Below are 12,490 nucleotides of genomic sequence, written 5' to 3'. Positions count from 1 at the left end.
ACTGAGCAGTGCACTACCAGTTACATGTGCCAACATGGCTCTGTCAACTACAAGCCACATAGTGAAATATGGGAAGCCATGTAGCAATTATTCTCAGAAACACTCTGCAGCCTTCATATGGGATTTACTCACACCCCATTTACACACAAATATTAGAACATTGCACCCTCAAAAGCCAAGAAAAAACATCTTGTCTCAATTATATTGCCATATTAGGAGACACTAATAATAGGAGATACTACTAACAATTTTTTTTTAACTTAGTAGATCCGATTGCTCTGAAAATAAAGTCTCTAATTCCAAGAAACATGAGTATGCTTCTTTAATGGAATACCTCTAGATGGAATATTTGTCCCAAATGTTTATTTGACCCCAACTTCAAAAGTATAGAAATATTACCAAATGTATCAAAGTGATAATCCTCAAATTTGAACAGTATGAAAAAACTCTTCTTATTTGGAGGAGATTAAATCCTTTTTGGCAAGGGAGGTGTTCACTTCCCACCTGGTCCAGTTACAGACAATCTGGAATATGTATTTATGGGTTTTTATGTGGAATGGTCTTTAAACGCCCCAATCAGAGACAACAAAACAAAGCAAAACTTTGTATACTCTACCAAACCCCCCCCCCCCCCCCCCCAAAAAAAACAAAAAACTCATCCAAATGGAAGTGTAAACACCACCATTGTATTGCTCTAAATAGTGAATATATAGATTACCTGCAAAAATAAAGTGATAATCTACATAATCTTGGAGAATTGGACATTAGATATAGGTAAAATGTAGGTAAAACTAGCCACCACTGTGATGTTCTGAGTCAATCGACCTCCAGTAAGGTGCAGTACCATGGCTTCCTCTGTAAATTCAGTCTAATGACACCACACGCAAAACGTCACTAACATACGTGCTGGATCCCAGTTCACCTTCACAAATCACTGATGAATGTTCAATGTGAGATTTGCATGTAAATGTCTTCGTTGTGTACTACATGAATACTGCATGTTCATTTTGTTCCACCAGGCCACAGCAAAAAAAAAAAAAAAATAAAAAAAAGTACTTCTTCAGTACAGTCACTAGATGGCAGTAGATACAACAAAAGGGCCATTCAAAAGCCAAGCGTAGTCAAGACATTTGGAAAGTTTCATACAAGAGTAGGTATTACACTGAAAAACAATTAGACCAATCAACTTTGTGTGACTTTGAATTCTAATTCATGAAATATGAGTGTAATGCATATAAATCCCCTCGGTTTCACATACTTTAAATAAATACATATACTCACAGCAACAAAAAGACATACTCATCCATGTTTATTGAATGACAATACAGTAAACATGCTCTGAAATATTACATATACTAGATTTCAGTTGTTGAGGATTTTAAGGATTTTGTGGAGTTTACTTTGCACAAATGAACACAACTTTTACATTATGAAATTCTGAAAGCATTATTAACTATAATAATTATTATTTACTGAGTCAGTGACCACTGCCATACCACTACCACTATATTTCTCCATCTCAGAGTGGGCAGTAAACGTGAGCCTTGTCAATTTTAACTTCAACCACTAGAGGACAGGCTTCCAAACAGCTAAAGTGAGCAATAACAGAAATAGTACAGTGCATCCACATGTGATTCACAAAGATGGAAATGTACTTCTACTCAGAACAAACTGTGTTGTTCTAACAGCATGTTTTATGTAGCAAAGGGGAAATGAGCTCAAAGTGTGATGAATCATAGGGCATGAAAACAAACAAGGCCTGTGAACAGAAACATCAAATCGTGGTGTTTGGTTTTTCTGCTTTTAACATACCTTTTGAAATCACGTTTATATCTCGAGAAACCAGTTTCAGCATACACTTCTGTTCTTCTGTGATAATTTCTGCCAAGGGATGTGTTAAGTGTTTAAGTATTACCACACAAACAACCAACTGGTTAAAAATTTAGATCAATTACACAATTTTATCAGTGTTACCAGCTATAAAATGTCTTGTACTTATAATCATTAATAGTCATTGGCTTTCAAATATGCTAATATTATTGGATGGGAAAACTATGACCTAATGTTGTTCATAAGCAGTGGATTAAGGTAACTTGTGTAAAGAGGGAAGCTGTTTACTGAACGCAGGAACTGAATTTCAGTGCTGAGAGCCTCACGCAGCAGCTCCAGCTCCCCATCCTTACAGGTCTCCAGCTCTTTCTTAAGTCTTCGGTGTCCACACACACACACACACACACACACACACACGCACACGCACACGCACACACACACACAGCCCGTTTATCAGAACCAGACTCTACCCCATTATGACCTAAACTTACTTATCTTCAGTCTTACAATTTCTGTATATACAGAATATTGAACATACAAGAAGTTAACAAAGTGATTGGAAACACCTGTTAGTATAAATATGTTGTACAGGTTGTGAACAATTTCTGGCGGGTAAATCGGCTTGTTCTTCAGGAGAAACAGACCAGCTACTATAATGGCCATTTGAGAGCAGGCCTTGTTAGTTGAAAGGCTTCAAGAGATGAAAAATCTAGACAGATAAGAGTGAACAATGACTGCTCAGGCCATACCATGTTATTGCTCTTAGATGCAATCTCTTCACTCATTACTCCAGGTTTTTTGTGGGGGGGGGGTTGGGGGGGGGTTGTTTGTTGTTCTTTATCCCTTTCTTTGAGGCTCTTTACCCTAATAAATATGAATTCATGGAAGCAAATCATAAACTGTTTGGATTAGGACTGGAGGGTTTAAACTGAATTTTGTTATCAATGTTAGACCATTATTCAGAATATTTCAGTAGTTATCCCATTCAATATTTCAGTATTAGTCCCATTCCTCCTAGTCCTGTTTGCCAAAGCAGCTTTTGTTCTTGAACACAGTGCCCTAATTTAGAATTCTGATTATTCAGACTCACATGCAAATTAGGTTTCCAACTCACATCCAAACATAATTCATTAGAATCTAAAAAAAGTGAGTTACTTTCAAAATATTTATAAAAGATCATTATGGTGTAATGTTAATGCAGTTAAAATTGTTAGGAAACACATGCATACTGAATTTCAATGCAACTGTAATCACTTCAACATATGGCCTTCTTTTCCTGTTGTATTAATATTCCCTGTGTAATGTGCCTACACTTGCAAGCCCTAATACTCATAATGAGTATTTCCACAGAACTAGTGATTAGCCTCATAAAACAAACTTACTCATATGGCATACCATTGTCCTGATATAAGGATTTAACCAAAGAGGTCCGGTTGCTCTGCACCGTGTAGACACCACTTTACACAAGCAACTTTGTCCTTTTAACTAAAGCCCTTCTAAAACCCATTTTTATAAAGCATAATTTACCAGCAAAGCCCTTTTCAAAGGCAGCTTTCATGCATTTGACTTCAAACAATCAATAGGGAGGGGGGGGTGGGACTTGCGCTGCATTAAGGGGGAGATGTTTTAAGAGTGATTAATGATTTCACAGAGGAACGATCATATCCTGGGTTTGGCCTCTTCCTCCCAGAAGCCACATCTTCAGCATATCCAAAGGCTTTAATCCAGTCCACACCTAATGAGAGAGATTTTGCGCGGGTGTCAAGCTTGTTGGCTTCCCTGCACTTCCACATGATTTACTTCACTGTGAAGAAAGCTTCCTTCCCAACACTATTGATCCCCTTTCTATCATCTGGGTCTGCTGGTGCCGACCGGACGTTCGTGTAAAGGATTTTATCAGGATCCATGACTCTGGGCCAGATAGTGTGGGCAACACATCGGATGTTTAATTAAAAGCATGGGTGTGTTATTTACATGCTCAGTGAAGGGAGGAGGAGAAGATGGAGAGATGAATGAAGCTCTGCTCTTTTAAGTGAATCACAGACTGGTGGGTGTTTGACAGGGCGGGTCCATTTCTTTACAGCAAACCTCAGTGATATTGTGCCCTTTATAGCCAAGCTACAATTCATAAGAGCACTCTTACAACAGGCAGGACCTGGTCAAAAATGCAAACACTCCTTTACCTGCCTCCTTTATCTGCTTACCTGAGGCAGGTGCTGTCTGTGAGGGGTTTTTGACTGACCACCAGTCTTTCAGTCTTCAGAGACTCTGCGAGAGCCAGTGCTTCCTCCAGCTCTCTCTCCAGCTCTGCACAAACACAGAACAGCACATCAGTAGAATACCGACATCCTGGGTGCAGTGAGAGCAGCACGTTTCAGTGAATTTTCTGCATACTCCATCACCTGTCACCTGCAACTTCAGCTCTTGAAGTGCCGTCTCTAATGACCCTTGCTCCGACTTCTTGGAGACCAGCTGTGGGTTCTTCTGTCTCATCACCTCCACCACTAAACACAAGTCGGTAATAAAATTTAAATTTATGTCCATCACCACAAACTATGCTTCAAGGTGGAGAAAAAAAAGAAAAAACATTTCTAGCAATATTATTGTCCAAGTTCCATGAATGAATTAACAAAATCATTACTTGTTCAAATTTGCTCAAGCAAATAAATTAAGGTAGAGGAGAAACATGTTCAGAAGCCAGAGAGAACACCTTCATTCAGGGTGTCTGCTTCCAGTTGAAGGCTCTGTATTTCAGATCTGGTCCGGCTCTGGAACACTAAATCCCTGTTGCTCAACAGGTTGAAGTCATTGTTGAAGGTCATGATCTCCTTCATGAACTTCGCTTTCTCCTCCACCGACTCTCTTCGCAGTCGTTCCTGTAGGTTTCAAATTAACACTGTGATAATTCTGGTTACAACGAAATATATAATCCATAACACAGTGGAAATGTGGTCATTTGAAATAAACTCATTTATGTTTATTGGAAATGACCATCTACAATGTCCACTACAGTTTACTTTCATTTACTTAGTTTCTCTTTCATGTGCTAATTTACAATCCCACTCTTAATATCTCACATATACAAATAGCAACTTTTGTTCAGTTAGGTAAACCCAGGACACATTTCTATCTGGACACTGCTTTTTCATTACCAGCTTCTGTGTGCAGGCACTCTGCTCAATCTCCAGTTCCCCTCTTGTTTTCTCCAACTGCTCATATTGCTTCTTGGTCAGATGCAGGTCCATTGTAGCTTCTGACAGGAGTTGGGCCTGCAGTCATGCCTGGGTTAATATATCTGTGTTACATCTACAACAATGTCTTACTGTAGTGGACATAGCTTATGAACTTTTTTTAGAATTAAACTTTTTCCCCTTTCCTTGGGGGCAGTCAGTTTCACAATCACCAGAACATCCTTGGCACTATCCTTGGCACCCTCAATATCATAAACATAGTCTTATCAATGCCCTGTCATGACCATTTGATTTCCCGCTCCCATGCCAGGAAATCTAGGAATCATAATTCAGACTGTGTGAAGGACCTTCCTTAAACAACTACCATGCATATTACCACTGTTCTTAAGCCTCTTATTTTCCCAAAATTTCATCAGATTTGAACTTACGCCAGACAACAGAATTCTCCATGTACATCTCAAGGACATGGAGTTATTCGCAGAGCTATCAATGTATAGCATGAATTGTTTTTCTATCATCACCTCTTGCAAAGATTAGAAATCATCCAGTTTCATTTTATTTTCTTAGATCTAAGTCTTTTGTTTGTTCACTTGTTGTCTTTGTCTTTTCTCAATTCGCTCACAACATGTGTGCCTGGTAAATTTAATTCCATCATTTGGCAGATCTGTTTCCTTCATTAAATCTAAAAATGACAGATACAGATGTTTTGTTGCTTGGCTAACAACAATTAGTCTACAATCTTCAGAGTAGGTAATTAAGGGAATTACAGACATCCTACTTTGGAATACTGCACCTCAGAAGTTTGCCTACAAAACTGACGTGGTCACTGTAGTCAAAGAGGCCAACTTTAAAGACAGGAAAACTGTCTGCCCTCTCCTGTTAGATCCATCTATAGCCGGGTCATAGCAGTGTACTTCTGAACATCCAAACCTAAGCAACTTTGGCCCAGACCAAACACAGCTGGAAGGCAAGCTTGAATTTAAGGACCTGCAGAATTACAGTAAGGCATAATAACTCCATCCAGATGCACAGTTAATGCCGTTGATTACCTTTAATTTGTTCAAGCAGAATTAGATTAGGGAATTCCCTTATACCTCTGTTTCACTCAGTAATCATTCCCCATTCATTTCTCTCATCCCTGACAGTTCATTTTCTTTAAGCTGTGGTAGTGATACTTTTATTTTTCAATGTATTACACTTTATTTGTGCTCATAATAAACCTGTGTAATGTATTATGAAAAGCTTGTGTGTGTGTGTGGGGGGGGGGGGGGGCCTTTGATCAAGCATGTGCGAGGGACTACACCCTGGTATGGTCTGCCTGTTCTTTACCGCACTAGAACTGATAGCCCCCGAAGGAAGCAGCAAACCACCTGTTTGTAACTGGATATAAATATAAATGGAGTATCATATGTCGGGGGGGGGGGGGGGTTTAACCAATTGGTTAAGTCTTCTTTGTCTCTGATGACCAACGAAGGGTGACTACACCCATGACCTTTAAAAATTCATGCATGGAATGCCTTCTTTGGGAGATGGATTATGCTGCTTGAACACATTCTCTCCAGCCTTGGATACTATAACTTCTCTACGACTTTGTGCATTTCTGAAACAAAGCTGAAGAACACCAATATTCATCACAAAGTATACTCAGTTCACCACAATTCTTGCTTGGTTTATTTTTCGTTTTGTTATAGCTCTTAGTGAATTCAATACCTATGGTTCTTATTCACCTACTCCTAATTCATTCTACCATTTAATGCATTATTTACTTTATTTCTGACTGGTCAATAAACACTCCATTAATTGTAAAGTTTGTGGCTTTGTGGCAGGTATTCCTAATTTTCGGTAGTGGATCAATGAATATGTTGCAGGGCTTGTGACTTTTAGAGTTGAGACAATTAAAATCTAATTTAAAAAATCCTTTTATAGGATGGTGCCCCTTTAATTTTAGTATAGTTTAACAAGTGCCTAATGACATTAAAATGTTCATACCGCTACATTGCATTACATTTATGTCTATTGCACTTAACTGCTACATTAGAAATAGCCTAACATTCAACATGTTCCATTCAAAATAGCCTATTCAGTCAGAATTGTAATCAGCAGACGTTAATTCATGTAAACATAAATGTGTGGTTTGTGTTGATACAACTATTAATGAACAAGTTTTAGCAACACCTTAAGTTTCTTAGGGTAAAAATCCTTAGGTTTTTACAATCTGACCACTTTACAAAAACTCAAAATAACCTAGTTGCAAACTAATGGGTTTATAACCCATGAATTAATTAAGAGTAAACAAAAATAATAATTTTGTGTTCCATGTTTAAAAGTTGAAGAAATATGAGGGGTTTGAAGAACTGAATGGGCATTACTGACATTATGGTAAAATCAAGGAAACAAGTCATGAAAAACATACAAAACAAAGATTCAGTGCTAGGCCTGCATATATTCAGTGGTATGGCCTATTACTTTTTGTAAAGCAAGTCACATTTCTACAATGTGGATCTCAATGAAGTTTTATCCTGCTTAAAGCAATGTATATAGATATCCATGGGTATGAAATGTTTGGCTGAGAACTTATAAATATTTAGACTACATAACCAAACATTTGATTATTCACCAGCATGCTTGAGTTTAAGTAATTCAGGTTGATTGATGTTTGTTTGATGGGGCCCAACAGTCTCAGTACTCAATGATGGGGAAATGTTAGTGGTGTGTGTAATATTCATTCACATCCGTGTTGTTTGTAGGTCATTCTGTGATTATGAATAATGAATGATGAGCCATTATATGAATAATGATGCCATGCCCTGTGAATTCAAATCTGTGCCACAAAGCATATCATAGTCTCTTTATCAGGTCACTCAAGTGTGAAAGACATTAAGGATCCATCAGGTAACTGCTTTCCAACTGAGGTCACAGACACACTTTTCGTGAAAGTAATGGTTACATGAAAGGAAAATACAGCTAAGTTGTGAATGCAATAGTGAATATTTTTGAGAACATTCCCTCCTTAATTGTAATCTATGTTAATGGGCCACTGCTCTAGTTAGCAGTGAGTACACTGTTGTTAACAACTGAACACAAATAAATGATGGATGGATGGATGGATGGATGGATGGATGGATGGATGGATGGATGGATGGATGGATGGACGGACGGACGGACGGACGGACGGACGGACGGACTGTAGTTAGCTGACCGAATGGTAGTGTCATACACCACAATTCATTTTATACAGCATTCTTTCAAAATGTAATGCAATAATGCAAGCCTGCCTCTTCCCATGAATTGCAAATACTCTCAAACTGCAGGCACAAGTGCATACACTTAGAATGTCTGTAGTGTTACACTGACTATGACAGTCTTTAATATAAAGGGAATATATACATAACAAGCAGCTTACTCAGTTAATGCCTTGGGCAATCTGTGACGTAAACATATATAATAAAGTGACCGCATTCAAGTAATAAAACAAAACAAAGTTTCTGCAGGGATTTTTTTTTTACTTTCCTGCAATGCTATTAACATAATAGAAATGTCTAATATAGCCATGTCTAGTATAATGTCAAATTACTATACTACCATAAATGAAATATTTTCTTGTTATCTATACTGAAAATCTTGTGTTAAACACTCTTGTGAACAAATATAGAATGATAGATAGATGAATGAATACTGTGCTATACAGTATGAACTATAAAACATAATGTTTTTGACAGGGTTAAGTGAACTAATGTAACACTAGCGGAAATTAATGATTGATTTTGCAGGGCCGCTTGTAATGAATCTTTTTCATCTTTAATGGAGGCTTTCAAATAGGGCCCTGTTTAAGCGTTGTATTCATGACACAAATCACCCCTTTTAGGCCAATATCCACATAAATGGGTTTGAAACAGAAACTTGTTAGGCATAGAATATTAATTAAGGAACTAATTATTTTTGCATATTTAATATCAATTAATGATCTAATAATTGAACTGAACATAAGTGATGCCATCCATTCTGGTAAAGGTAAACTTACCTTCTCATCATGTTTAACATGTGCAAGGTCCAGCTTTTCAGTAAAAGACTTTATTTCCTCCTGCGCCGTGAGGATGGCCGCTTTAGCTAAATGGGATAGAGATTCACCCTACTCAATAGCCTTACTCAGAATATCCTGCCCATATATTAAAAACGTGACATTGTTCTTACATCCATCCGTTTATCTGCGTGGAAGTGAGAACACGGTTTTAAGTAACGCTTAAATATTTGTAATGCTTAAATAAAACCTGTGTGTGTCCTGAATTTAAGCTTTTTAAGTCCTCTGTGAGACAAGTGCTGGCTAGTCTTCTAGTTAGCTAAGTTAGCTCGCCGGCTAGCTTGCCTGATAAACACCAGCTTGGGTGCCTTTACTTAAACTTTTTTACGCCTGATCAACCCCGTTACCTTCCTGAAGCTGACGGGTGTTCTCCGACACATGCTGCTCGGTCAGTAAAATGTGCTGAAAGAGAGAGTCTAGGCTCATGTTTCGGGTGATAATGTCTCAAACTAGGCTGACACGGAAACCTCGCCGTGCGAGCAGAATGGCGAAGGCCGCGCGCCCTCCGACGCTGACCGCGAGGCCGCGTGCGCTGCAGCTCACGCGCCTCCGGTTGATGATGGTGATGATGGTGATGATGATGATGATGAGGAGGAGGAGGAGGAGGAGGATGAGGACAGAAATGGCATCGTTATGCTGATGTCTATTCTGTCAAACCCTATCCCAGCCCTTCGTCTTTATCTGGACTATTTTATACAGTTTCGAGAAACATTTATGAACAATTTTAATGTTAATCTCCATTCAATTTTCGGAAAGAAATATCATTTTATATCAATTTTATTTCCGAAATCAATATTTTCAGAGAGTTTTATTGCAGCGTTTGGATTACTTTTTACGTATTAATATCCCAAAAATAATTAAGTGCCAACATAACCATTTTATGTTTAACATTAAGACGTAGATATTGTCCGGGGTAATAGCAGCCTTCGTACGAGCAGCGCGGCTACTGAAGGTTAACTGATTTTATTATAAGTATTTATCACATCATCGTTGGCTAACTAGTTTGAAAGAGACAGACAGAGAGTGGGGGAGGATAATTTAACGAAGAGTTTTAAGCGAACTCAATCGAAATCCGAGTGAGGGTGCAATCAGGACAGCGTAGTACTGTGGAGAAGGGACGGGTGCATATACGGCTCACCTGGGTACCTTACGCTCCAGGGATGAAACTAGTCCAGCTGAGGTGCATGCAGAGGCAGGCTAAGGCACGCATCCGTGCTGCCGCTGCAGCTTTTAGACGATCCCTGTCGTTCATCCCGGGCTTGCTTCACGGAGATATTGGAGCTGTCAGACTCTGCTTCGAGCTCGGCCGACAATCAATAAACTTTAATCCTGAGCAGTTTGGCCATTCGGGATTTGTCACGTCATCCTTCACTTTCTCCAGTTTCCCGAGCACCTAGGGAAAGAGTGGCTTTGATCTGGAAGCTGGGATTTACATAAAAGTACGAACGCAGCTCGTTTGTCATTCAGAGTTTATCATTCTGACATTAATTCGCAAAATGATTAGTAAATATTGATCGATGCTTTTCATATGTTTTAGATTGATGTCACACATCGCTTCCCAAAACAACCGATTCTATCTCATTTCTTAAACCTGCTAATACGTCATGCATATGCTTTCATGCAGTTAAACCTGAACTCTGTCCTCCCTCAACACCCACCTCGCCCATTCACGATCACAGACTCTTAAATTACAGGCAGGACTGCCCTAATTGTCAATACCAAAGGATACAAATTAGTCAGGTGATTGCTTCCTGGTTAATTCCCTTACCCTTCCTGGGCCTAGTTTATCTAGGCATGCAGACGTCCCTTGATTTATACGTGCATTTGAACTAGAAAACAAATGACTGCATCTGCAGTCAATACTCTGAGTGACGTAAAGCATTCCTAACTATTAGTCTAATTTAAAGCCTTTTTGGAAGTAGCCTGTACGAATCAATTGAGGGGAATTATAAGATATTTGCAATGCTGAGGTTCAATACATTAAATATGTAAATATGAATTTAACCATTTAAGGTACAGTTTTAACCTGTTAAAGTGAATAGTTGAATAGTTGCTATTAAATGAAGCCACTATAGTCACAGAGTACCAAGTACGATACATGCAATGCACCGATAGGTGGCGATCACTGCCATTTTTTGCCCGCACCCCCACCCCCTCCTCTCCAACTCCCCCACGGTACTCTTCTGCATTTGAACAGACCAAAGTTCACGAATCCTATCACCAATTCGACTTTGAATGCTGAATTTCCTAGTGTGCTCAAGGACAACAGCTAACACAAAGATAAAACCCACACGGAACTGAAAACGATTTTCTTCAGGCCTGGAAATAGGCTACATGTGTTACTGGCAAGCGTTATAAGACATTCTCAGAAAGGCACTGGATGGTCATTAATAGTCTACGACGTGCTAGATTGGTAGAATAAAGAACTGTGGTTGAATATTGCGAGCACACTGCAAAGTTGGAGTTAAAAGTCAGGTACTATGAGGTTTTTTTGTTCCTGTTCTAGGCCACTGTGTCTGCCGTGTGGGGTAGGGTAGTTTCAATATGCTATAACGTTTATTGGCTATTTTTGTTTCGATAAAGAGCCCATCAAGTGTCAAACATGAGTGGGGTACTTTACACAATATTGCAAATAAATATATTTTAATCTATAACTACAGGAAATGTGTTTAAAATGTGATATCAAGCGCCTGTGTGTGTGTTTGTCGGCAGAACGCAACACCGACCAAAATTAAGGGGGAAATTGCATGTGCGTAAGCGCTGCGTGCCGGGGGCCCCAAACGTTCTGTTAAGGCCCCTATAGCCACTTTCTGAAAATATTCAGCGAATCATCATGACACAGTGATATTAGTGAATGACTTGATCATCTGAAAACCGGGAAATGCAAAACGTAATGTGTCACCGAGCACTGGGCACTGATCATAAAACATTACGCAAGAAGCGCTGCGTGGGAACCGTGCTTCGATATTGTTCGGGTGGGGGAAATGTCTTGGGGCAAAGATGATATTGTCTTACGGGCCAAGACGGTACACTTAGACTATATTGCAGTAATAACTTGTCTCTGTGCAGAAAATAAAGCGCGTCCACATATTTTAATATGAGATGTGTACTTGCTTATAAAGAATTATATTAGCAAACCAATTTATAACGTTTTCAATCACTAAAGCTGCTAAGGTTTCACGATTTAGCCCATTAGCCCATTAATCGCCTTCCCAACAAATCAGAGCTGTCGTGGGCACGATTAAGATAAGCAAAGCACGACCTAAATGTAAAATATAGCGGCAGCGTGTCGGGCAAAGTTGACCTCTGTCAGCGTGGAATCGGTGAGACGCGCAGAGAGCGCGCGGACTCTCCGGGGCTCGCGCTGTGGGCTGCAGCGCCACTGAGCGCC

At 39.3% G+C, this 12,490-nt stretch overlaps 1 protein-coding gene across 3 annotated transcripts; it reads right to left on the bottom strand.

The window, feature by feature from the left end:
- Window positions 1-1,304: 1,304 nt before the first annotated feature.
- LOC113581885 (coiled-coil domain-containing protein 172) lies at window positions 1,305-9,615 on the bottom strand. 3 transcript variants are annotated; one of them, XM_027017332.3, is made up of 7 exons: window positions 9,447-9,615; window positions 9,043-9,128; window positions 4,983-5,099; window positions 4,541-4,706; window positions 4,233-4,334; window positions 4,035-4,137; window positions 1,305-2,206 (listed from the first exon to the last, which is right to left on the bottom strand). In XM_027017332.3, exons 1-7 carry the CDS (start codon window positions 9,523-9,525, stop codon window positions 2,053-2,055), a joined length of 807 nt encoding a protein of 268 aa, XP_026873133.2. In that variant the 5' UTR covers window positions 9,526-9,615; the 3' UTR covers window positions 1,305-2,052. The 3 variants fall into 3 exon arrangements, with proteins under 3 accessions (XP_026873133.2, XP_081580990.1, XP_026873134.2); XM_027017333.3 differs by lacking the exon at window positions 1,305-2,206 and adding an exon at window positions 3,432-3,565; XM_081724864.1 differs by lacking the exon at window positions 4,983-5,099.
- Window positions 9,616-12,490: the final 2,875 nt, after the last annotated feature.

This window comes from Electrophorus electricus, chromosome 12, assembly GCF_041902795.1.
Source record: "Electrophorus electricus isolate QZ-2024a chromosome 12, ASM4190279v1, whole genome shotgun sequence".
Taxonomy (NCBI): domain Eukaryota; kingdom Metazoa; phylum Chordata; class Actinopteri; order Gymnotiformes; family Gymnotidae; genus Electrophorus; species Electrophorus electricus.
The sequence above is the reverse complement of the archived record's forward strand: the minus strand, read 5'-3'. Positions and strand labels throughout refer to the sequence as shown.